The sequence below is a fragment of the Populus trichocarpa genome, chromosome 19 (genome assembly GCF_000002775.5).
Source record: "Populus trichocarpa isolate Nisqually-1 chromosome 19, P.trichocarpa_v4.1, whole genome shotgun sequence".
NCBI classification, from domain to species: domain Eukaryota; kingdom Viridiplantae; phylum Streptophyta; class Magnoliopsida; order Malpighiales; family Salicaceae; genus Populus; species Populus trichocarpa.
The window spans coordinates 6,452,135-6,477,759 of record NC_037303.2 but is presented as its reverse complement, the minus strand read 5'-3'; the positions used below and the strand labels follow the sequence as shown (position 1 = coordinate 6,477,759).

At 32.5% G+C, this 25,625-nt stretch overlaps 2 protein-coding genes across 3 annotated transcripts; one reads left to right on the top strand and one right to left on the bottom strand.

The window, feature by feature from the left end:
- The first annotated feature begins 1,921 nt into the window (after positions 1 to 1,921).
- Positions 1,922 to 3,726, top strand: LOC18108277 (transcription factor MYB60). Its single transcript, XM_006371164.3, has 3 exons — positions 1,922 to 2,245; positions 2,404 to 2,533; positions 2,699 to 3,726. Exons 1-3 carry the CDS (start codon positions 2,113 to 2,115, stop codon positions 3,411 to 3,413), a joined length of 978 nt encoding a protein of 325 aa, XP_006371226.3. The 5' UTR covers positions 1,922 to 2,112; the 3' UTR covers positions 3,414 to 3,726.
- Positions 3,727 to 18,148: 14,422 nt separating this feature from the next.
- Positions 18,149 to 24,860, bottom strand: LOC18108274 (putative inactive cysteine synthase 2). 2 transcript variants are annotated; one of them, XM_024591053.2, is made up of 11 exons: positions 24,502 to 24,858; positions 24,196 to 24,305; positions 23,814 to 23,871; positions 23,448 to 23,711; positions 23,206 to 23,343; positions 20,966 to 21,017; positions 20,826 to 20,875; positions 20,197 to 20,256; positions 19,681 to 19,761; positions 18,619 to 18,801; positions 18,149 to 18,533 (listed from the first exon to the last, which is right to left on the bottom strand). In XM_024591053.2, exons 1-10 carry the CDS (start codon positions 24,814 to 24,816, stop codon positions 18,712 to 18,714), a joined length of 1,218 nt encoding a protein of 405 aa, XP_024446821.2. In that variant the 5' UTR covers positions 24,817 to 24,858; the 3' UTR covers positions 18,149 to 18,533; positions 18,619 to 18,711. The 2 variants fall into 2 exon arrangements, with proteins under 2 accessions (XP_024446821.2, XP_052305537.1); XM_052449577.1 differs by lacking the exons at positions 18,149 to 18,533; positions 20,826 to 20,875 and having other exon boundaries at positions 18,733 to 18,801; positions 24,502 to 24,860.
- Between the last annotated feature and the right edge of the window lie 765 nt (positions 24,861 to 25,625).

Genomic DNA, 25,625 nt, shown 5'->3' with positions numbered 1-25,625 from the left:
TCCCTCTCAGTTGTAGGAACAAAAGACGAACCAGGCAGAGACCCATCTCTCTCTCCTCACTCTGCCTCAATAGCCCCTCCCATTCTCCTGAACCAGCCGCCAGCTCGTGAAGACCTGGCAATCCCAGTTCTCTTCTTCATCTCCTCGCAGATTGGCCTCCATAGAAGCTAGCCACCACCCCCAGCTAGCTCCATCGTTGCCCGCAATCCATCATCAGCGCAACCGGCCTCCACGAGACCAACTCGGAGCAGCCCAAACACAGCGGCAACCCATACACGGGTCAACTCACAGATCGTCCCCTTCCTCATCAACCGACTCTTCTTCATCGGTTCAACCCCACATAGCAGATCTGGATTGCGAACCAACGGCTGGATCTGCCACCAGCAGAGGGAAACGAACTAGGAGGAAGAAAGAAGACAGAGGATGGTCAGATCTAAAAGAAGGAAACGATTAAAACCCATTGTTGTTTGTGCATTTTCTTTTTGTTGCAGGTGACAGGATTCCTCACCACCGGCGTGGAAAGTGAAAAGGGGAGGAAACCGTTGCAGATCTCCCCTATCGCCTGTCTTTTTTATGGCGGCGCGTGAACCCACGCGCCGCCAGTGGCGACCGCGTGTGGAGAAGACGCGCCGCCACTGTTCCAGTGTCCAGAAACCTTCCATCACTGTTCTTGCAGTTGCAAAAGTTTCCCTGGAATTCCTAGATTGTTTAGGGTTTATTTTGTAAATTTTAAATTGTTTAATGTATTGTTAGTTTTATTTTGAATTTTGGTGATTTGGAACATGTAAATATGGGTGTGAGAAAAACATAATGAGAGTGGATATGTGTGGGTGGTTGTATTTTTTTTTTTATGTATGTTATTGAATTATAAAATCAAAAAGATAAAAAAAAAGAATTTAATGTTTTAATTTGTATATGGTTAAGTATTTGAAGGACAAATAAAATCATGTTGTATTTCCGTAAGAACATGTTTCTACATATAATTTTGGGATTTAATAACTAATTGATTAAAGTCTTAAAAATTTAACTAATATATTAATTTTTTAAATCATATCAAATCATGAAGCAGCTTACCTCAGGTAGGGTGTGCTAGGGGTGCTTGCTAATATCTTCCCTAGCCACAACTAGTCATTTACCTTTGAATCTTTGATAACGACCAGTTCACGCGAGTTTTTTAGTAACCTTCAATCAAATACTAGGTGACGACTCCCAAATCAAGCAAATCAAACAAAAATCGCCATCGGACGTCGCGCAGGCTACGTGCGACAATCATGGTTATAATTCATAGCATTAAGATGAGATTCGTTAAATAAGATATTGATATTGCTAAACTTATTTATATTAACTTAAATTTTTTTGGTGAATTGAATATTCAAATCTAACATTAGAGCGAATATATATAACAGTCAAATGATTTGGCAACCTTGATTTTCTATACACTAGAAACCAACCCTGATCACATCATGATGTTGAGAATGTGTTGGGTGTCATGAACTTAACTTACCATAATAAATCTTGTTGATTAGGGCATAATATTATTTGGTCTCTTCCAAACATTAATTTCATTAATCCTATCTTAACAGCTTAGCCTTGTGAAAGATTAAGACGACCAAGTTTTCCCTCTTCCCTCTTCTGTATACATAGAAGCATTGATCCATATTAAATACAAAATTAGCATTATACTAAATTTACATCAATTCACCTGAAGACATCACCACAAAGTGAGGCGCAGGATAGAAGAGAAATAAAGACTGAAGTTCCTACCTTTGGGTGATGAGAGTTGCACGTGATCGGCCAGATGGGAAAAGCCATAGGAGAGTAGACAATCACTTCCCTTCTGACCTTGGTTTTTCTTTTTACATTTGACTAAATAGTGAAATTTAATAAAAAGGCTAGTTGAGTCAGCATGGTAGATCAAATTTAGTGTGTAAAGAAACTTGTTTCCCTCTCTCTTTAAAAGTCATCGTGTGTGTGTGCGCGCACTTACACATGGTGATCGATAGGAGTCCTTTGACAGGTCCAAATAGAGAGAAGCCTAGACGAAAGGGAGAGTTAGTAGTGAGAGGAGAGAGAGAGAGAGAGAGAGGAAGTAGTGGGTAGAGGTAATAAGCCATGGGAAGACCTCCTTGCTGTGACAAAGATGGGATCAAGAAAGGTCCATGGACCCCTGAGGAGGACATCATCCTGGTGTCTTATATTCAAGAACATGGTCCAGGAAATTGGAGATCAGTTCCAACCAACACTGGTGAGTGCCACAACTTATTAGATCCAACTGATATATTGGTTATGATCATTTAATTAGGAATTGAATCCCACTCGGCTTTTTTAATTTTTGGATGAGTATGTATGTAAACATTGAATTATGGAATACACTAATGGATCAGTATCTTGCTGTATGAAAAGGGTTGTTAAGGTGCAGCAAAAGTTGCAGGCTTAGATGGACTAACTACCTCAGACCAGGAATTAAGCGAGGCAACTTCACACCCCATGAAGAAGGGATGATAATTCACTTGCAAGCTATATTGGGTAACAAGTAATCCTCAAAAACCTCAATCTTCTGTTTAAATTTATGTATTTTTCATTTGAGAAATCAAACTATACCATTTAATAGGAGATTTCTTTATTCTCCTTCAATTGTTTTTGATAGAATTACATGTCAAGAATAAATTTGGATCCTTTTCGTTGTTGATATGGATAGATGGGCAGCTATAGCTTCATATCTTCCCCAGAGGACAGATAATGATATAAAGAACTACTGGAACACCCACCTGAAGAAGAAACTAAAGAAGTTCCAGTCAGCTTGGGACCCTATGGCACAAGACTCAACAAGCAGTCAGTTTACCTCAAAAAGTTTCAATGATAGAAAGAGCTTAGATAATTTCACCACCAATTCCTCATCAGCCCTCAGGCCTAATCAGGCCTCCACATATGCATCAAGTACCGAAAACATTTCTCGTCTTCTTGAAGGTTGGATGAGATCATCTCCAAAGCCGAATAGTTCGAATTTTCTTCTCAAAGAAAATCGGGAGCAAGAAAATAACAGCCAGGAAAATAATGATCATGACATTGCCAATTCAGTGGCTATAAATTATCTTCAATCTTACAAGGAAAAACCTGAGCAAGAACGTGGTGATCTAATCTCTCATGAAGAGTTTGAGTCCATTTTATCACTCGAGAGCTTGCATAATGTTGCATGGGACAAGTCCTGTTGTGATTCTGGTACTGTTACTACCACCACTACTACGAAAGGTTTCCATAACTCTGCAAGTGATGAGAAGGAAAATATGACAATGATCGAGAGGAATCAGAAATCTGAGAGTACCCCCCCCTTATCATTTCTTGAGAAATGGCTCTGGGATGAAAATGGTGCTGGTCAAGTGGAAGAAATTATGGAACTCTCTCCAATATTCTGATCATGTCTTTGTTTCCTCTCTCTCTCTCTCTTTATCTCTATCTCTCACTCACTCACTCTCTCTCTCTCTTTCTTATTTAGTTTGAGCTAAACCACTGGAGGAAGAATTTTTTTTTAAAAAAAAAAAAACAGTGTGATCTCTCAGAGTTTAATCTTTTAGCATCTGGGGTTCTGAGAACGTGGGATCTCTTTGAGAATTGTAATTAACCTTATTATCTTTTAATGAATTAATTGTCATGAAATAACCAAAGCAATTTACTCTCTGTGTAATTTGTGCGAGACCTTATTTGATTGAAAGAGAAATTAAAAGGCCCTGCAAAGTTCGTCATTGCAAAGAGTCAAATTACGCTGGATATGTATGTGTTGATAAAATTTTATCCAAAGGGTTAGAAATGATTGTGTCTACTGTCTAACCCACAACAGCAAAGAAAAATGAAAGAGATGAGTCCACACATTTATTAGAGACCCTTTCATGGGTCGACATCATATATTAATTAACTAGTTAGTATTTACATCATATTTATCTTGACATACAGATGTAATTACAAATAATAGAAGAGATACACAAGTGGACACAATGTTGTTCAAGTCAAAATAAGAACACTCTTTGCAAATATATATATAGATATTTGATATCACCAAAAAAAAAATCTTTAACTTTGAATTAAACCCTAAACCTAGCTAGAAGCAATATCATATTACAGAGTTCTCATAATTAAGGTTTAAGCCTAGAAGCTATCACGCACATAAGTTGTAACCTATTTTTGCTGCTGGGTCGATTTTAGCAGAATAGAGCTCAAGACTTTAGAATTATTAATATCTTTAACATTATTAGCACTCAACCCTTACAATTTTCTTAATTAGATATCAAGGATATGCAAAATGTGGTAGTTTCTTGAAGCAAAATGGGACTTATTGCAAAGTGAAAGCAAGAGGAATAATAGCCATACAAGTACAAAAAGGAGATAGTGTCACGGAAGTCTTGCATCCAAATGAGGTAAAACGGTTGCTTCAGTAGCTTTTCAGAAAACTTGTAGTGTGTGGGCGAATGCGGGGAGAGAGAGAGAGAGAGACGTGATCTTAAATAACCTTTCGGTGATGTGAAGAAAAATGCTCATCTTTGAGGCCAATCTTTCACAAGATACAGCCTAGGTTTTGGCTTCAGATCTCTTTTATACGTGATAAAATTCGGTCCCCCACTCCCCCAAATCATTCTTCACGGCCACCCCTACAGTTTAATGTCAATCCGAACCTCACTGGGTTGGGTTTATATTAGAGCCGTGGCATGTCAAGTCGAGCACTGTTGAGTACAAAAAACAACCGTCAATAAACAAAGGATAATATAACTGTAGTAATTGTAACAGTTATAACTGTCATATTTTATTGTAAATTTTGATGAGTTATTAAAAAAAATATATACTCTTTAGATTAGTTCAATATAAGATGTAAATCAAAATATTTTTTTAAAATCCTCAAAGAAAATATTTATTATTATTATTATTATTATTATTATAAAGGAAATGATTGCATCCATAAATTGGTGTAGGTAGAACAATTATATCATTAAGAAAATTCATTTATTTAGGACATTAATTTTAAATTATAGGGTTAATATTAAATCACTTTTAAATTGAGTAAAGACTTTTATAGAATCATTATCCCTCTTAATGTTTTAATCGTGAATTAATTTACTTCTTCTTTCTAATGATGTTTGAATCCCTGCTTATGTTTTAATCCCGAATTAAATTACTTGTTTCTATCTCCATGAACCAATCTAAAGGAACAAACTTTTTTCAATTTATAAACTCTTATAATTTGATCAAATAAACCCTATAATATAATTAGGTTAAATCATATATTTTTTTGTTTTCAAATAAAAGAAAGAATATAATATGTGTATTGTTAATGTTAAAAAGGCCTGGGGTACAATATTAGAATTTATTCTTTTATGGATATGGTTTAAAAACAAAAAAAATGAAAATTAATCAAATTTTAAAACTAGATCATTACTAACAAAATAAATCCAAATTATTTTATTATTATTAAATCAATATTATAATACAATTTCTTTTTTAGATCCTGCTGTAGCTACACAACCCTTCTCATCGTGCCTTAATCACATAGAAATATAAAAATTTAATGTAAATAAAATAGAATAATGATAATTATGAGGAAACCACAAAATATTATAACTAAGATTTTACTATCCAAAGCAAAAACAACTTTTAAACTTGATACTCTGAATTACAAGGGTACAATCATTAAGTAAGAAATCAATAATATATGTGATAAAATCAATAATCAAATTAAAAAATTATCATAAAAAAAGTTCCACTACATGCAATTCACTCTTGTTATACTTTAGGAGACATATGTTGAAAAACAAATATAAGAATAAATTTGTCATTTTACGAAGCCCATTAGTAATTCCCTATTCAAAGGGGGAACAAATAAGTTTTTTCTTATCTCAATTGCATAATAAAACAATTAAAATGTTCTTTGAATAAAAAAATTTAAAACTGGAGTCGGTAAATAATTTCATATTTTCATAATGGTTTTTTTTTTATAATTATCATGTCAAATGAGAGACAATTTAGTATTTGACTAGACATAGAAAATAAAATAAAAAAACAAAATCCACATTGAAATGACCAAAACATCCTTAAAAGCTATAAAATTAAAACTCGGCTCAAGGGGCTTTTTATCTTTTCACAAAGATTTTTTCGTTATTATCAGGTCAATTATAGGATAATTGAGTATTTTAAAAACTAAAATAAGAAGTAGCTAGCAAGCGTAGCCCACACTAACGTGTGGGAGGCGTTTGCGTCCTCTTTCTTTTAGAGTGCCACGTATTGGTGTTGGGTTGGTAGTTTGTTGTCAATGAGACTTTTTTTTTTCTCTTTCATCCCTGTAAAATGATAGCTTGATTCTCTTTGTTGTTCGTATTTCAAATTCACTACTTGGTTTTTTTTTTTAACCCTTTTGTAAAAGTTTTATTTGTTTTCAATTTCATCATTCAATCCAAATCTATGGTATATTATTTTTATAAATTTGATTCTCATTCTTTTGATTTTTTTTCCTTTCATTAAAGTTATTTTTCTTTTCAATTTCACATTTCAATAAAAAAAAAATTTTGTATGTCAATTTTTTGTTTTTTAGGTCTTTTTGTTAAATTGATTTTTCTACTATAATTTTGATCTTAATTCTTTTAATTGCTATTTTTTTGTTTTAAATCCTTTTGTATAATTGGGCTTCATGTTTTTTCCAGATATGATGCTTTGAGTTTAATTATCTAGGTCATAGGTCTAATCACGTGTTTAAAAAGTTAACATAGTTTGATATTTAAAAAAATAGGTTTTGTTATTTTTTTTATTTTTTCTATCGGGTTATTCTGATCACATGATCTAGATCGCGGGTTTGACGGGATAACCTGAGTTGGCTTAACCCTGATTATCAGGTTTACATGATTGTTATGCTAACTAACTCGGATTGACTAAGGCTAATTTTTTTAAGTCTCTTTTTATCCTATTTGTCCTCTTTTGAAAAAGAAAATACTTTATTTCTAGATTATCATGATCACTTAAAAAAAATAGTTCATTTAATGTTGTTGTTTATTTTTTTATTATCTAATTAGAATAAAATCAATTTATTTCACCTAGTTCGTGTGTAAATTTTTTTAAAAAAACACAATTCTGACAGTTAAACATTATATTTTACGCAAAAAAAAAAAAAAAAAAAAAGAGTATGGCACGACTGCGAAGCAGAGGTCCACACCTATTCTAAACTATACCCGTTAAATTTAAATTTGTGTCATATGTATTTTAATATAATATTACGCGTCATCATTCTTCCTTTTTAATTAAAAATATAAGATTTGAATTTACCTAATTATTCTCAGAGATGCTTGATCGAGTTTCAAAAGACGAAAGACTTAAATTCTGTTCCGATAGATTTCTTATCAAGACAAACATATGGGATACAATGATTCACAATTGAACATGCATACAAACACAAGGGGATACTGATTCAAGCGAAAGATCGAGAGAATAAACTATGGACTTGCCTCAAATTTCATAGGTTAAATAGAAATTAACTCTGAATTATGCAAACCTAGACTTAACTAATAACTTTAAATATTCTGCACCTATACATGTTTATTTATAAATCCAATAGTTGGATTTATTTAGTATTTTTAACAAAATATTAAATAAATCCTTTCATCGTCTCTCTGCATTCCATTCCATTACTTCTTTTCTTTTATATATTCGATTTGCATTCCATTCTATTGCGTGCATTATCCAACAACTACATCGAACATGATCTCTTTCATTCAAGTGACTGCAGAAATCTTTACTCGTCAATAATAATATGTGAGGTTGGCGTTAGAAATGGACTACCAAGAATGAGCTGCATCATATTTATTGATTCACCAACTAGAAGGAAACGCAAGACGCAGCATAACTTCAAGCATAAATTTGCTTTGCTGTATATCATTTAGTGCACCGCATAATTATCAAGGTCCCAACGTCAGACAATAATCTTAAAGTATCAATAGGATCATATATATAAAAAGAATTATTAAAATTAAAGTATTGATGGATTGTATTTTTTCATGTATCACTACCAAAATTTTGTATATTTTCAACAGATTATTCTATTGGTATTTAGACATTAATTCTATCATAAAAACATTTATCAATGGAATCACGAATGGTTACCATTTATCAAAAAAACCTATCGTTGGTGATTTATATTATGTTAGTCATTTCATTTGTAATATAAATAACGATGGATTTACAGATGGGAAAAACACAACAAACAAAAAAAAAATATTAGCATTATTCTGTCGATAATTTCATTGGTGGTTTATTTCAAATTACCGACGGACAAAAACTATCGGTGATTTACATATTGTTAGTGGTAAGGTCATGTAATTTTTTTTGAACTCTTGGGAACTCTCTGATGGATTTATTCCATCGATAATCTCGTCTGTAATGATGAGTGGCATTTCATGTATTTTTTTAACTTCCTAGAACTTTTCAATGGACTTAGTCTGTCGATAATACTGTCAATAATTTCTTGAATAGTTTTTGTTTTTTTAAAATCAAATAAGTAAACTAGAAAAAGATTCAAATAAAAAAACTAGAAATAAAAATAAAATAAAATAACCAAATATTTATTATAAATTTAAAAATTATCAGTTTTAATACAATTCATCTACAAAACAAGTGCTGAAGGAAGAGGAGGAGAATGTGGATCTTCACCGAGACCGGATGAAGCACGAGGTGGACTACATGTACCACCCATGTTTAACAACAACTCCATACAATCGCTTAAGTTTGGTCGACTCAGCACTAAGTTGTTATGTCTTAACAGTAAGCCAAGTCATCTAAGCTTCAACTTGTTCTCGTATAAGCGCCTGAACTCTAGAGATTGAGAGCTCAAAGTCGATTGTGAGGAACTACATTATGGCTCGTCCATAAATCTTCGATCATAGTATTTGAGATATCATAAACCTGATTTCAATCAAGTCCACTAGACCATCCAGTCTCTAACCACAAATTCAAATTGAATTCTAGATGGGTCAAAGGATCATCCCTATATTTCTCTTACGATTGAGCGGTATATGTTTACTGGAAAAAAAAAGTCAGTTAATTTAAAAAAATAATAATAACTCAAGAAAAAAATTATTCAAATCAAACTTACCATGAACTTTTGAGTTCGGCTATTCACGAGCTACTGCACCCCTTTCTTACGGTCATCATTTCGCATGTGAGTTTCTACAAAATGCTCTATCAGTCTTGGTTCGTGTCTAAGGACTATAGCCTGCAAAAAGAGACTATTGATAGTTAAACATTTTCATTTAAAACAATAATTTTTTTTTTTAAAAAAGGATGTAATAAAAAATATCTTACCATCCACTTCACATGCAAAATGAAGGGAATGGATTCGTCGATATGCGTGGTAATTGAACCATAAATATCCTTATTCTGATTCTTCACCCTGAAGTGCGACTACCACATGAAACGCTCAGACATCAAGTACTAAATATAAGTTTCCTTTATAGCCTTCATGTAATAGTCCTGATGATAAGGGAATTTTTAGCATGTATATCTTCCACTATTCATGCTTGATTTTGAAATATTTTGGATGTGTTGCACAAGATAATTAGAATTTTGGATCCCTTTTTGAACTATTGACCTCATAGGAAATTAATGTGTTTTCAGATACTAGGTTACTAAGCAGACAGAATCCGGTAGTAAAACCGAACATTGATTGAATTGGACCCGAATTTCCTGCACTCCAAATACTGTCTCGGTTTATGGCCCTTATCTCAAGTCTCAGAGGTCCAAAAATTGCAAGATTGGTGTCGTTGGAAAGAAGATTCAATTTTCTACAATTTGTCCAGAAATAGAGAGCTTTGAATTCGCACGTTTCCTGCCTCAAATCTGGCCCGCAATGTCTGGGTAGGAAGGAATTCAAATCAGAAAAGGAAACTCTCTTCATTCCAGCGGGGGTAAAAAGGCCACAATATAAAAGAAAAAAAGAAGGGTCTGCAAGATAGTGGAGGCATACATAGAGAAGCCCTAAAAGAGACTAAAAGAAAAGAGGAAGAGGCAGCAGAAAAGAGGGACGAAAAACAGAGGAAAAAACATAGAAGATTTGGAGGACACTTATCTATTCCACTGCAATTCTCTGCTTTTGAGTGATGTTCATCGTATCAAGTTTGTTTCTCTTTAATTTAACTATGGAGTAGACTTTTATTCTGGGATTTTTGATGTAACCTTACTATGAATATGTTAACAATTTCTTCGATTGAATTATTACATTAAGTTGTTAAGTATTTCATTCTATGTGTAATGCTCGTGTATGTTTGGCCAACATCTGCATGATTTAGAATTCAATTTGAGACTTAGAAGTGATAATTGTTTTAGCTATTGTTTTAAATACCTTAAGAAATCTATAGGATAGAGATATCCTAGGAACTTTTGTAATCGTTACAGGTTTTACAGTACTTAATAAATTTCGACAAGTTCAGAACTTTTGTAGAGTATATGAAATTTGCTTGTCGAAATAATTCATTGATACTCGAGAGAGATTAATGTTTAAATTAGAAAAACCTGATTATCAACGTTAGGAGTAATTAACACAATTGAGAAAGTTCACATAGGAATAGTTACGGTAAGTCAGAAATCCTAGAACCAGTACAATTGAATTCATTAATATTTAATCATTTGGTTGTTTGTTTTTTATCATTAATTTTTGTTTCATAAACTATCTCATTCGATTCCTCAAATAGATCATAATTTCTAAGACTTTGGTAATTAGTAGTAATTTTTACAAATCCTCGTGGGATGATATTCTACTCATCACTTTATTACTTGTTACGATTCGTGCACTTGTAAAATTAAGCAACACCTGACTATTTGTTTCTATCAACGCTAAAAGATCCCAATGTATTTTACACTCCGAGACGTGCGAAGATCTGAAATCTCTCCAAACTACCGTGTCTCCCCAACATGGAAGACCTCTTTCTTTACCATATTTTTTTGCATCTCATATTAAAAATCAAGCAACCTATATGGTAGAAATAAATTATCGGTTAAAATGGAGAAAAATAAAATTTTAACATTTAAATAAGAAAATATAACAATGATAATTCAATCTTACCTAGTTGCACTGTGATTCTCCTAAACCCTCCAAACAATAGTGTTGTCAGCCCTATCCCTGTAAAACTCTTCCTTGCACATCAAATTTGTAAAAGAATTAGTTCATTAACATTAAAAAAACTAACCAAATTAAAATAATAAAATGAAAAATTGTTTAAGTATATGTTAAACTTGAACTTTTTGAACCATACATCAATCATAGATTTTCTTTTAGGATTTTTGAAAACTTGACTCCATAAAAAACAATGGAACTTCCATCGATGATTTCATTAATTGCTGATGTTATCGTGCAAGCAACCTCCATATTTTTAAACCTGAAATTACATTTTTTAATTGAAATTAACTATTAAAAAATTATGCACTGATGTTTATTTTTTAATCATGCAGGATATGATAACAAACTTACATTGAGTGGTTGGGCTCAAGGTTGTTAAAATCGTGATTTTAACACGGCACGGAAAATGCAAAATAAACTCGGATTGTAAAAACGGATCATAAAATCGTAAGGAATTTTAAAATACATTAAAAAAATCCATGCTTCAAATAAAAATTCATACATAGTTCAAGCACCTTAAAATACATGCTTCAAATAAAAATATTTTTTTTTTCAAGATTTTTAAACAAAAATATATATTGAAATAAAGCTATTTTGGAGGAAAAAATCAAATTGAATCTCATTCGGTTTTTGACCAAGTCAATTAGATCATGAATTGATCTACCAATCCACTAGGTTAGAGTGGTTCGCCTTACACTTGGTTCTATTTTAAACTAGACTCGAGTCAGGTTTAGACCGGCAGACCAACAATTAACTCACTGTGTTACCGTGTTGAGTTTTATAACAATGACTACAAGTTTTGATCATTATAATTTGTTCTAAATTCAAAAATTAGATTTAAAATTAGAATATAACTATCATTCCATTTCCAAATTGAATTTCACAATCTAATTTTAAATTAGAATATAACTATCATTCCATTTCCAAATTGAATTTCACAATCTAATTTTATTTGAGATATAATAATAGCAAGATGAAGGGCATGGAAAAGAAAACAAACATGATTTTTCATGTTGTTTTGAATTCTTAAAAGAACCAACTAACCAAGCATGTATACGAGGCTATGACTATCTCAGCTCAGAAACTGCTGAGGCAAAAACAACATAAACTTCATTGACAGAAAATTATTTTGCTTTTTAAATTTTAGTTTTCTAATTATTTTTTTGTTTTTATTTTTGGTAAGAGATTTTGAAAAAACAAGTTTATTTATTAAAAATCAAGAGGAATTTTTTCAACAATAAAATTAAAGTTATATCAAAATTACAACTATTTTTCATAAAAAAAATATGATATAAATTATAATAGTCTTCTTAATATTTTATAGTTGTGAGCAAAATATTTATTTTATTTTATTTAAATTAAAAATTACAATAGAAAATTTTTATTGTTAACCAAAAACAAAATCTTTACATTATATTCATTATAAAAATTAAATTTATAACACTAATTAAATATAAAAATATAAAAAATAATTTTAATATTTTATATTGCTAAAAGTGTGTGTGTGTGTGTAAACTGTATTATTCATGCTTTTTAATTTGAAAAATAATGAAAACAATTGTGAATAACATCTCCAAACCGATTTAGAGTGGCCTAAATTGAGTTCTGCTTTTAACAGGCCAATAATTGCTTTGCTTTTGTTCTGTGTGTACTGTGTAATAGGATTGCTTGACACCTGGAGTTGGAGGGAACAGTGGCTCATAAGTCGCAATTGTTGTTTTGGGCTGAAAGCGTGAAATCGATGATGAAATCGTATTTTTGCGCGATTTCACCCGATTTTAATGATTTTACCCGATTTTACCTATTTTCGAGTTTTATGAACGATTTAGCACGTTTAGCCTGTATTGACTCATAAAATCGTATGATTTTACGAGTTGAATCGTGATTTTAACAACCTTGGTTAGGCTTCCATTGAGCAATGTACTTTCCAATATATATATCTTGTTCAAAATAGACACCCCCTGTAAGATCCAAAGTTTGTGCCCAAACCCAAGTCTAAGTCAGCCCAAACTCAACCTAAGTTAACCTAGGTATATAAGGAAAAGTTGCAAGGGAATTATTTTTCTCTTTTCTAATTCTTATGGCCGTCATAACCCTCTCCTCATCAAACCAAGAATTTCAGTTTATGATCTTGAGTTTTTCAGGTTTAAGAAAGGTGGATGTAGCAAGTAAGTGATTCTCTCTCTCATGTTACTTTTGATTATGATTTGTTTATGGAAGGATTAAAAAAAAAGATTAGGGTTTATAAGGATTTGAAGTTTAGGTTGTTAAGGTTAATTTATGATTATAAAGGGTTTAATGTTAAGTGATTGATTTTGAGAATGTTGTTAGAAATAAGAATTTATGAGTTGATTTGTTTAAATTGATTTTTATGGGTTAAGAAATTCATTTCAACCTTGCTAGAAAATCTGGACGGAATGGTCTTGAGGATGAAGATGATGAAATTTTATTTTGGTCATTGATTTATGAAAAATTACAGTTTAGTCCCTAAACTTTGGAAAAATTATAATTAGACCCCTAAATGTATTTTGAGGTTCTGGACAGTGTTATTATGAGGTTAAGGATGATGAATCTCAGTTTGATAATTGATTTGGAATATTTTCAGCTTGGTCCCTCAATTTTAGGAATTTACATTTTAGTCCCTGAACTTTAAAAAAATTACAGTTCGGTCCCTGGTTCGTTCTAGACAGAATTTAGGATGGTTTATGGGTGAAATTTTATTATGGTTATGCATTTACAGCTTGGACTAGTTTTGGTAAAATTATGTTTTGGTCCCTGTTTTGAAAAATTGTCGTTTTAGTCCCTAAACCTAGGAGACTAAACCTGGTTTTCTTTTATGCATTGGAATCTTTTATTTGTGTTGTTTTGAGTTGTTTTTTTAGTATATTTCATATATTTATTGTAGGTTCTCCTAACGATCCTCAATAGGTTTTTCGGGTCTTTTATCTGATATTCCTTTTAATCTATATTTTTCCGAGTGAGTGGAATAATCTTTAATATGCATATAATATAAATAAATATGTATGTTTATTATACGATGAGTACAACTAGTTAATTTCTTTAATATTTATATATGTTGCTTTATTTTCCGAGTACTCATTTATTCTTGAATTTGCACTCGCAATCTGTCGAACTAAATTCTATTCGATATGATATATGTTTCTTTGATGATTCTATGAATATCTATTATGCCTTGATATAAAACTTGTCAGTAATTCCAAGCTAACGGAGAGTAGTTAGCCTATATGCACATAATATTCTGTATACCTAGTTGGTGAGAGAGACATCAGCCTATGGCGACTGATCATCCCACAATGGTCACCTTCGGATGTCATCTGGTCACCTTCGGGTGTCATCTGATTTCTGACATGTATTCCACTACTTTATGATAATATGTTTAGTGTGTGTGTATGTGTGTGTGTGTGTGTGTGTGTGTATCAAGATAAATCGACTTGCAAACTATTAATATCTAAAATATATATTAAATGTTATTCACTCGCTGAGTTAGTTGAACTCACCCCTCATTCTTAATATTATTTCAGGTTATTAGTTTCTGATAGCATGTGAACTTTGTTGAGTGTTCCTGCTTCTCCAGTTTTGGTTGGTATGCCTTACTTGTTTTGCGAGGCTTTCCTTTTAGTTTTGATTCGATGTCTTATACGCTCTACTATTACCCTGTTTTAATTAAGTTTGGATTTTTGACAATGTAATGAGTATTATGGATTATTGTTTTTGTTTTAATTACTGATGAGAAGTTTTGAACTATCATTTAGTTTTATTAGTTTTAAATAATATAATATTTCTGAAGATTATGAAATGCTGCATATTTTTAAATAACTTGTTCTTTTGATATGTCCGTTTTGAGGCTTAGCGTAGGTGATGTGTTCTTTCGACACCGTTCTTGCGTTGCCGGTCATGGACCCAAGATTCGAGTTGTGACACCCCATCTGTGAGGCGACATCGCACTCGACAAACATGCATCAAGAGAGGGTGCCTATGCTTGAGGTGCATGTTCATGGTCGACACCTAGCGAATCATGGTCATTAAAAGCGTTGCTACAAGAACTAGCAGTGCTCCTATCCATATTACGCACTAATGATTTTTCCCTAGGTATTTGCACAAATTAAAGGATTACAAAGGTAATAACATTCATATTTTTTAAAAATTTTTTTTTAAAAAAATAGACAACATCTCCTATATACGAGAGACTACCCAAAATTTTATTACCTATAAATACATATCAATAAATAAAGCTACAAACCAATTGATTTTATTTATGACAAGTCCTTGTTCATTTCTTTGACTAACAAAAAAAAAATTCTTTTTTATTATGAGTTTCTATATGTTACATTGATATGTGTCATAAATCTCTTTGATTTTAAAACAAATCTTTTTATGTGCTGATTACGTGTAATGTTTTTTTTTTATTATTATTACTATAAAATCCTATTGATTTCTAAATAAAAAAGGAACCCCAAAAAATTCAAGGATTTAAAATTTTTCAAAATCCTTAATTTTTTAAATACGAAATATAAGGGAATTTCTATATAAGGGAAGAAAAAACACATAGAAAATAAAGAAAAGAAAAACGTGAAACAAATAAAATTAAAAATTTTAGTTTTTTTAATTAGATTTTTTTACCAATGAATAATTAAATTAATATCCATATGTAATTCTTTTTATAATGAAAACTTCAAAATTTTCAATTAAACCTAGGATTTTTCAAAGAACAATTAAATAAGGGTTGGGCTTTGTTCAGGGACTGCCTTTTGCAGCTTTAGAAAGGAAAGGAGAAAGTCTTCCCTCCGACCTTTTGTTTTTCATCTATCCTTAGAAATTAGTAGGGCGAGAGAGAGTCAACGTGCGATGATTTTTCCAGCAAAACTGAAGGGTTTTTTTTTTGTCTTTATAATTCAAGGGACGAGCTGCATGCCTCCCACACTATGACTTCAATGACGGGAACAATCTCCACACTTGGGTGCTCCAATGAACTATTTTCTCCACCTTACTCTATTTAGAATAGTGGTACGTCGATCCCTCGGGTAAGTTATGAATATAACTTAATCTTATGTTCACGAGGTGATATTCTTAATTTCTTTTCAAGTGTATTACCCACGGATCCCATGCATTAAACCTCTGTCTTTCTTGGCCTTGATCTCAAGACTAAGACCACCTTTGACTAATCTACTACCATTGGAAGCTTAGCTGCCTATATATATATGCCTATGTATGAACGACTAGGATTGCCTTTGACTAGTAATGAATTCATATATAGCAGTATTAGGCATAATTTCTTTGTTAATGGCGAATAATTAAGATCTATATATATATAAGCATGGATGAGAAAAATGCTTAGATAAATCTAAATTATATAATGCAAACAACATTTTTTTTTTAATTCGAGGAAATCCCACTCTGGAAGCACACTTTTTTATGCAGGAAATTAAGAAATGTTGTACTCATTATTATTAAGCATGCTGTTTGCATCTAAAGTAGTGCTATATTATCGTGATCTCTTGAACTCTGGCTGATAACATGAGAGGAACATCACAATATTAAACAGATACGCAACTAAAAAATGACTAGTTTTTTTCAAAAACAAATATAGACATCAACATCTCTCCAACTGGCACAATCTAAGAACCCTAACCAGGACCCGAGGTTTAATGGAACCCATCACATCACTTTCTAACATAACTATCTTCTTCTTCTCTACCCAGAATATACTTAGCATGGTTGGTATGTGAGATAAGAGCCTCCTCCTCTTCTTATATATTATCCTCATGAATGAATTAGCCCTACCTTCATTGTTTAAGAGAGATGCCCATTGCTATTGGGACCACCGAAACCCTACCAGTTTAATTAGACCACCCCCGTAGTACACTTATTGTTAATAAATAAGGACGCTTGGCAGTTTGTTATTTGACCTCAGAGACTCTCTTGACAGGCTACTACCACACTGGTTTAAATATCGGCTAATATTAGCAATGAAGTCAATGCTAAAAATTGGAGGCCAATAGCATGCAAATAGGTGACGCTTATGGCCCAATTACTATCGCATCCCACTACTGCCTTCAATGCAATTAAGTTCTGTCCTCTCCACCAAACATGATCCCCCCCTCTATAACTTCAACAAGTTTTAAATTATTAGTTCGAGTCTTACAAATTTTAAAAAATATTAAAAATTTATATAATTATTAACTTCAGAATCCATAAAATTAGTTAAAATATATACAAACTAACCCGAATATCTATATTAATTAAAAAAAAACAAATCTATGCTGTAATGTGGAATAAGAAATGGATTGCCTTACTAGTAGTCTACTGTATTTAGTGATCTTTGTTAATGGCCTTTAAATTAGGCTAAGAACATGGGCCACCCTACAAAGAAAGATCAAAGCCAACTCTCTCATAAGCATATGAGATCACAATCACCATGACACTGACGTTAAACATCAATGTCTACATAATAAAACAATTTCCAAATCAAGGGAAAATCCTCCTCACGCCATTTATTGCCGGAAAAATCACAAATATAGAAAAGGGAGGTGGAATTTAATTCGGATTATTGTGAACCAAACACTAGTAAATGCCGTTAATTTTCTCATTCTCAAGGTCGCTATTTCGTGGTACATCTCCCGTTCACATGCCAGAATGAACAACACGTACCTAAACATACGGAAACTGAATAGAAAGAAACAAATTATCCTCTAAACTACTAGATGTATTATTTTTGGTTTTTTAAAAAATAATATAAATTTTATTTTGAAATTGACCTGACAAGTTAAATTAAGCTTAAGCTATTAGATTTATTTAATTTTTTAATATGATATTATAACCTCACCGCCTAAACAGTTTCCAATTCCAAACTCACTCATCTTTATTTTTATTTGACACTGTTAATTTCCAACAGGTACATTGAAGCAAAAATAGCCAGCCCATAGTCCTGGCGCAGGCCAAGTGGCCAACCAGTCCAAGAACAGCAATGAAAATTCATTCACACAGAAGTCAAAAGTGTGAAACTGTCCTCAGCCTATCAATCATTGAGAAATTGTGGCTTGAATTCCCCGAAATCTGAACCTAACTAGCAAAAACCAAGAGCATACGAAGAAACTAATTCCTACAATGTTAGTAGGATCAGGGGCATAAATGATATTATGTGAATGTGAAAGGTTTACAGCAGCTCCATTTGACATTGACTGCTTAACTTAGATATATAGCACATGATAAGCTGAAAAATGCAGGGACAAGATAACAAGGCATGGACACTGGACCAACACACTCAGCTGCTGAGCTCTGAAGGACACCCTCCTCGAGGACAAAATTTGGTATCCCACGTTGCTTTAAAAGTAAAGCCAGATTCTATATATATATATATATATATAAAACATGGCACCTGCAGGAAAAGATGTGGGGAAGTTAAGTGATCCAGGAACATTCAATTTAAGAAGTTGCTCTGGAAACCTATTTAAGTTACTGACCTGTCGATCAATGTAATGGTTACTTCTCACTTGAAGATACGAGGAAAAAACAACCCAATTCTTCAGAAGAGACTAATTTTCCGGATAGTTCAACTATCTTTGTTCCATATTTCGAACCTCTTCATATATAGAATGAAATAGAACAGTGGGGATGTACCTCTCACCAAAGCTTGGAAATATAACCTAAAACATTGAACCATTAAAGGGCAAGTTTAGATACAGTTTTTCAGGTTGAGAATAATGACTTCATATTATTACACATCAAAAAAAAAAAAAAATTACACAAAAAATATTAGTTAAATATCTTAATTGTCCATGAAAGAGTGTATACAGGTTCCACCCAGTTGTTTCTTTCAAATCAGGAAATATATCTATTATATTATGCTGATCTCAAAATGTAGATATCTAGAAGTTTATCATGTTTCAGAACAAACCCCAAAGAAATCATAAAATCATCATCACTATAAAGATGCAATTTGCATCGGTTCAAGTCAAGAGAAACGAATTTTATACCTTTGGACATTTTGTTTAGGCCCCTAGCCACCTTCACTTGGTTTTACTGCCAATTTATTAAAACAGATTTAATCTCAATTGCTTTAGAATAGGTCATTAGGGTGCCACATCCACCAAGCCCTGTTTTGTAGGTTCTAGTTGAATCCAGATTGAACTAGATCCTAATTGTAAACACAAAAATGCTTCCCAAGTATAGTTGAAGCCTACATCTCCCTTGAAAGGAAAAAAATAATATCACCATCAAATCAAAGATAAGGGTAGCAAATGCTTCTCAAGAAAAGTCGATCGCAGTATTGTAAAGAGAGGAAACCACAACAAAAGGATCTTTAAGTTTAAAGTGGCCTGAAAGGTCTTCAAGTTCCCATCTTATCGAGGAACAGGTGACTTGGAATTAACATTTGTAGACAATATGGAAATTATAATTTCTCCACTTTTGATTTTGTTAATTGCCAGTAACCATAGGTTGGCAACTAGCCATGCATAACCTCCATAATCTCAAATGCTTGTGCTAAATATGAACAATTGAACAAAATTACAAAATTTACTTACTGTAATAAGTTTTCCAGCATTCTCAGGCCTTCTACCTAAACTGATTGCTGCAGCTGCAGCTGCTCCTGATGAAATACCAACCTGGAGACAAGCAAGGAATATAAATTCAACTAACCAGCTTATATAAATAACACATTACATAAACATAGAGATACAGGCTTGATATAAAAAATAGCCAGCCCATATACGTATTCATATATTTTATTATGTATTAATTAGCAAAGAAGTTCTTCTGGCCTTCTGGAATCACCCTGAGACACTGAGAAAGCCAGCATGAGATTGATATAACATTATTTTTTCTTTCTGACCCAGAAAAAGAAAAGAAGTTAAAGAACAAGTATCATTTTGAGGTCAGCACCTAGCTAAGACAACTGTCATCTGTAAAACAACCCTAGATCATTACTCAGCCAGGATTAAAATTAAGCTAAACCTTGAAAGCAAAGCAACTGATAAACAATAGGATATGAAATGGAGAAATTCCAACCAAAACTTTGTTGAAAGTTCTTTGTATATTACCAGTAAACCTTCCTCCAATGCCAATCTCCTTGCCATTTCAACAGCTTCACCATTTGTGACCTACAGTTTCGAGGACAAATTTTATCAAAAAGTTCATCCAGATCAATTTTTGTGATAAATAAACTGAAAATCAACCTCTTCGACCTCATATGAATTAGCAGACATAGAGAATAAGGAAAAAGGAATTGTTCTTGGACAGGGAAATAAGCATCAATATTGTACACACAATAGTGGGACTTGTGGATCAAACAGTTCAAAATATTGAAGTGTGAAAAAATATTCAATTTCAATTTTAGCCTTTTTTTAATTTTTTTGGTTCAACAAGGATTGGTATTTTTGAAAAGCAGAAGTTGTGTATTTACTTCTACAAATGTTTGTGCAATCAAATTATGTTAAAAAAAAAAGCAAGAATTTCTTGAATTCCTTCATCAATGAGCAGATGATATTGGTTTGCGCCTTGCAATTTGTTCTTCTGATCCTACAAAACTTCCTATTTTATAACATTTCTATCAATTGATTTTCATTCTTTTAACTAATAAAAGAATGAAAAAAAATAAGACCTTTTCCAGGTTGCTAATACAATAAGGACCATTGATTATAAGAATATTAACTGGCTGGCATCTTCTTACCTTGACAACCTCGTCAAGCAATTTAACATCTAAGATGTTTGGCACATAACCTGCATCAAAATTTATGGGCAACTAATAGTGAAGCCATACACTTTTGAGAGAACATTTATGAACATAATAGAAAATAAAATGATTTCTACCTGAGTTTTCCCCAGATATTATATTCCTTTCAGCAGGTTCAACTCCAACTACCTAAGCAAACAAGACTTGAAGACTAAACATCATGTTATACAGAAAGATGAACAACATATATAGAGGCAATATGCTGCAGAAAGTAATATTTGCCACTCATCATAAATCATGTATAGTAAAAACTCCAATTTTCCCTTCAAAGTGACATGCTAGATGTAACTAATTGGGTAAGTATTGCAACACCAGCTTAGTTTGGACTATAGAAAAAGATTATATTTTGGCAGCAATATCAAACTTCAAATCTAAGATCATTAGATGTTAACAAGTTAAAAGGCCATATCACACACTGAAACTCATAAACATACAATTACAGAAATAGCTAAAACTTGTTAAGAAGGTATTGATGGTGTGATATCATCCTGACAGATTTAGATTAAACATTGTGATCCAGGAAATCATTTAGAATAAGATATAGCTTATTATCTCTTTGCATAAATACTTTTTTTTTGTTTTTTTTTTTTTCAAATTGGTACTGAAACAATCATTACATTTTTACCATGAGAATTTGGAAATGAACAAAAAATAAAATAAAAGCCACCAATCCCTTTAAAAGTCAACTAACCACATCTATATACTAAAAACCATACCAAACTAAGTAGTGGTATCTTTCTTTAAATATAAACAAAAATAACCCACATTTAGATGATCTATAAAGCATCTTTGTCAGAAGCTAAATGATAATCTAGGTTCATGCCTAGCCTTTGAGAAAGAGTTACAGTATCATGCGGTGTTTAAATAGGCACTGAAACAGTGCTGAAATCATCATTCAGGCAACATTATGTGAAGTCCTCTTATACAGTCCAACAGAGCATCCAGTAAGATTATGAATAAAAGTTAGGTGTGAAAAGCTTGGAAAAAACAAATATTTAAATAAAACACAAATTGATATCCGTCTAAAATGTAGCATGTATAACTATCATCCAAAACATATTTAACCTAATGCTATTTTTCCATAAGTTAAAACACTTATCCAAGTCAATGCCCCTGTCCAAGTAGAATTATGGCAGCATTCAGTACTGTAATAGAGCTGAAAGGCCAGCTGGAATGAAAAGATTAAACATGAATCCTAAAATGCTCAGATATAAGCAGGAATCACTCTGAACACGATCACACTCAAACTCCTGTAAGAGAACCCTTTCCGAGAGCAACAAGCAAACTCATCAAGGAATGAGTATGTCCCAAAATGGTGACTTGGCAATAATTTTCAGGGACTTTAAAATGACCACATAAGTTCAGGTGCCAAAAATTATGCATCTTCTTGGTCCATAGGAGTCTTCTCTCTAGTTGATTTTTATGACATATAGGTACGCTAATTGATATCTGGACATGTCAAACATATGATTCTTTGGACGCATAATTGGTTTATCCAAGGCATCTCAAACATAGACACGCCTCCATTACTTGTCTATAAATGTCAATATCCATTCCGTGTATCCCAGGTATTACGAGTAGGATTTGACTTTTAAAAAATTAGCACACTTTAGTTGTGTATGCTACTGTTTGAATTATGAAGCCTGATTCATTGAACAATCTCATTTTGTCTACGTTTACAAGCTTCTTAGAATTACTCTTCACAAGTACGAGTCTATGTTTATAATTTCTTAAACCAAAGAATCCAAAAGACTGCTCAGCTAGGTTCAACAACTGTTTAATTCAATTGAGGTATAATACAGGAATCTAAAACATTGTGAAGGTTATCATTTTGATTTCTTTAATCATAATATTCATATCAAATCTATGTGACATTAGGGCCCATCAACCATTCTCACCATATGAGGTGTCTGAACTGTTGAACACTTCTATTGAGTGAACTATTCCAACAAGCTTGCTTTTGATAAATCAGAGATTATGATTTAGTCTGGTTCATGTTAAAACATCTACATGCATCTTCTATTTTTAAGATTTCCTTCCTCATTTTTAGTTCATTTTTCTCTCCTTGTTCTTATTTTGTAAAGCATGAGAATGTCACAATAAGTAGCAACAAAAATAATCCACGTGAATGGAATGGGAAACACCCACAAGCATGCAGGAGCACCAAGAAATAGATAACGACATGTTACCAAAACACATTTCCTAGAATTTAATTATTACTGGTAAGTTGTTTCAGTACTATAGTTGCCTAAATGTAAACTCGATGTGCTATGCACAAGTTATCAAAAGGACTGAAACAATAAGAAGTGACAAAAACCTTAATTTCTTTGTTCATCATTTTCAAGAAACGTCCAGTGCCAGTTACAGTACCCCCAGTCCCCATTCCAGCAACAAGCATGTCAACACTGCCCAGAGTATCTTCCCATATTTCAGGTCCTGTTGTTTCAAAGTGGATCTGCAATTCAAGAAAGAAAACTTTTTTCATATATCTATCTGAAGGAGAAGACTGAGATGCAATAGAGAGAACTTTTAAGTAGCATTAAATGAGGCACTAATGACCTTTGTATTAGCCACATTCTCAAACTGTTGAAACATGTATGCATTTGGTGTGCTGAGAACAATCTCCTCAGCTTTATCAACAGCTCCTTTCAAACCTTTCTCTGGATCAGTCAAGACAATTTCTGCTCCAAATGCACGTAAGAGGACCCTTCTTTCAAGACCTATGGATGCAGGCATGGTGATAATAAGTTTGTACCCTTTAGTTGCAGCAACAAAAGCAATTCCAAGTCCTGTATTTCCACTGGTTGGTTCAACCAATATACTCTGAAAAAATGACAAACATATGATATGAACAACAATCAAACACTCTAGAAGGGAATTCACCAAACGGTAATATATCTCTACAACAAACGGTACACCACTTACCTTCCCAGGGGAAATTGCTCCACTTTCTTCAGCTTCAGACACCATACTATAACCAATTCTGAAATGTCCGCAATTGACAAATAGATGATTGAGTTAGTCCGCAATTGACAAATAAATGATTACATTAGTCAAATGCGACACCTCTTAAACGCCTCAACGAGAAAAACATTGAAAACTTGCACAAATATCTATCTTCTTCTCAATTAATTAAGAATCCACACGCGGCAGTTCAGATGAAAATTTGACCAGCTAAGATATAGAAGGGTCATCTTGAAAAGTCGTGAATCCCATTATGGTATGAATCATTGAAAATGAAAAACTCCCATCCACACATTACATATAGTCAAGAAACTACCAAAGTAATAAAGCAGGAGAACATTACCTATCCTTGACACTTCGACAAGGTTCCATGGATTCAAGTTTAGCAGCAATATTCGCAACGCAGCCTTGTGTGACTTTGTTAAGATATATCATTGGTGTTCTCCCTATCAACTGTATCAATTTGTCACAACTGCTCAAATCAGTGAAGGTTTTTGAAACATAATGAATTGCTTGCAAAAATTAAAGATTTCAAAATTTTAACTTTATCAAAATCATTTGACAAGAAACCCGTCAGCAAGCAAGCTTTGCAAAAATAAATGAGCAAAACCCAGTGGCAGAATTAGTGATTTTGATTGAAAAACAGAACCTGGGTTACATCCTCTGCTATGTTGACAGCATCAAATTCCTCTTTTTCTAATGTTTCTACAGTGGCTGAGGCATGGAGCGAAGGAAGTGGCGGTGCCTTTGCTTTCTCTTTCTCTTTCTCTTTCTCTTTCTCTTTCTCTTTCGCTTTTGTTTTTGCTTTAGCATGGACAATAATTGAACATTGTCGTTTTGAATAAAGAAGGTCCTTTCTTGGTGCACAACGTAAGGTGTTTAGAGTTGGGAAATGGTGTCGTTTATGGGGTGAAATGATGGAAGGGAAAGGAGGGAGGAGAGAGTGGGAAGAAGAAATAGCCATTGAATTGGTTAGTTAGAGCTTAGAAGAGGTTTTGAAGAGGTTTATCTTCTTCTTTTTTCTAATTTGTTATCTGACTTAATTATTTAATCAGTACCTTTAGTTTATTACAATAAATGAACTAGTCCCTGTAGTATGAAATATGATAAAATAATATAATGATCAGTATTAACCATGTTTAATTGTATTTTTTTGTTTCCGAAAAATGTCCTCTTTTCTCCTCGATCTTTCCATGAAATATATTTTTTTTTATCTTCTCTATATTTAAAACAAAAAAAAATTAAAAAATAGCATGAAATGAAGGGGAAAATAAGTTATAAATTAATATAAAAATATAAGAATTAAATATATAGTTTCTGAAACTAAAATTACCGAAACTTCTTATTTCAAAAGGCTAAAAGCCCAGGTTAGCATTTTTTTTTTTAATTCGGATTTATGTAGCCATGAGAACTGTTGTTTGTAGTGAAATGGGATGGATTTGCTTTCTTCACCTTTTCCAATCAATCGGTCCCATTAAAGAATATTACTATCAAAAATTTTAGATTTATTAATGAAATTTTATTGATGAAACTATATTATTTGATAATTGTACTTATATTTACCTAATATTTTACTTATGTTTTATATATATAATGTCTTGATATTCTTTATTTTATATTTTGAAGGCACTTTTGAATGTAAGATTCAAAAAGAAGTAAATTGGAGATAATTAACAGATTTGATCTCTAATCGATGTTTTGTGCAGAGCTTAAGCTCTAGAAGTATTTCAGTGGCACTAGAAAGCTAACATTCATAGTTTTCTATACATACAT

Coding starts and splice junctions, on each gene's coding strand:
- LOC18108277 (XM_006371164.3), top strand. CDS start 2,113: ATGGGAAGACCTCCTTGCTGTGACAAAGATGGGATCAAGAAAGGTCCA. Junction 2,246..2,403: donor ATCAGTTCCAACCAACACTG/GTGAGTGCCACA, acceptor CTGTATGAAAAG/GGTTGTTAAGGTGCAGCAAA. Junction 2,534..2,698: donor CAAGCTATATTGGGTAACAA/GTAATCCTCAAA, acceptor TGATATGGATAG/ATGGGCAGCTATAGCTTCAT.
- LOC18108274 (XM_024591053.2), bottom strand. CDS start 24,816: ATGGCTATTTCTTCTTCCCACTCTCTCCTCCCTCCTTTCCCTTCCATC. Junction 23,872..24,195: donor TGTCGAAGTGTCAAGGATAG/GTAATGTTCTCC, acceptor CGGACATTTCAG/AATTGGTTATAGTATGGTGT. Junction 23,344..23,447: donor AGAATGTGGCTAATACAAAG/GTCATTAGTGCC, acceptor CTTGAATTGCAG/ATCCACTTTGAAACAACAGG.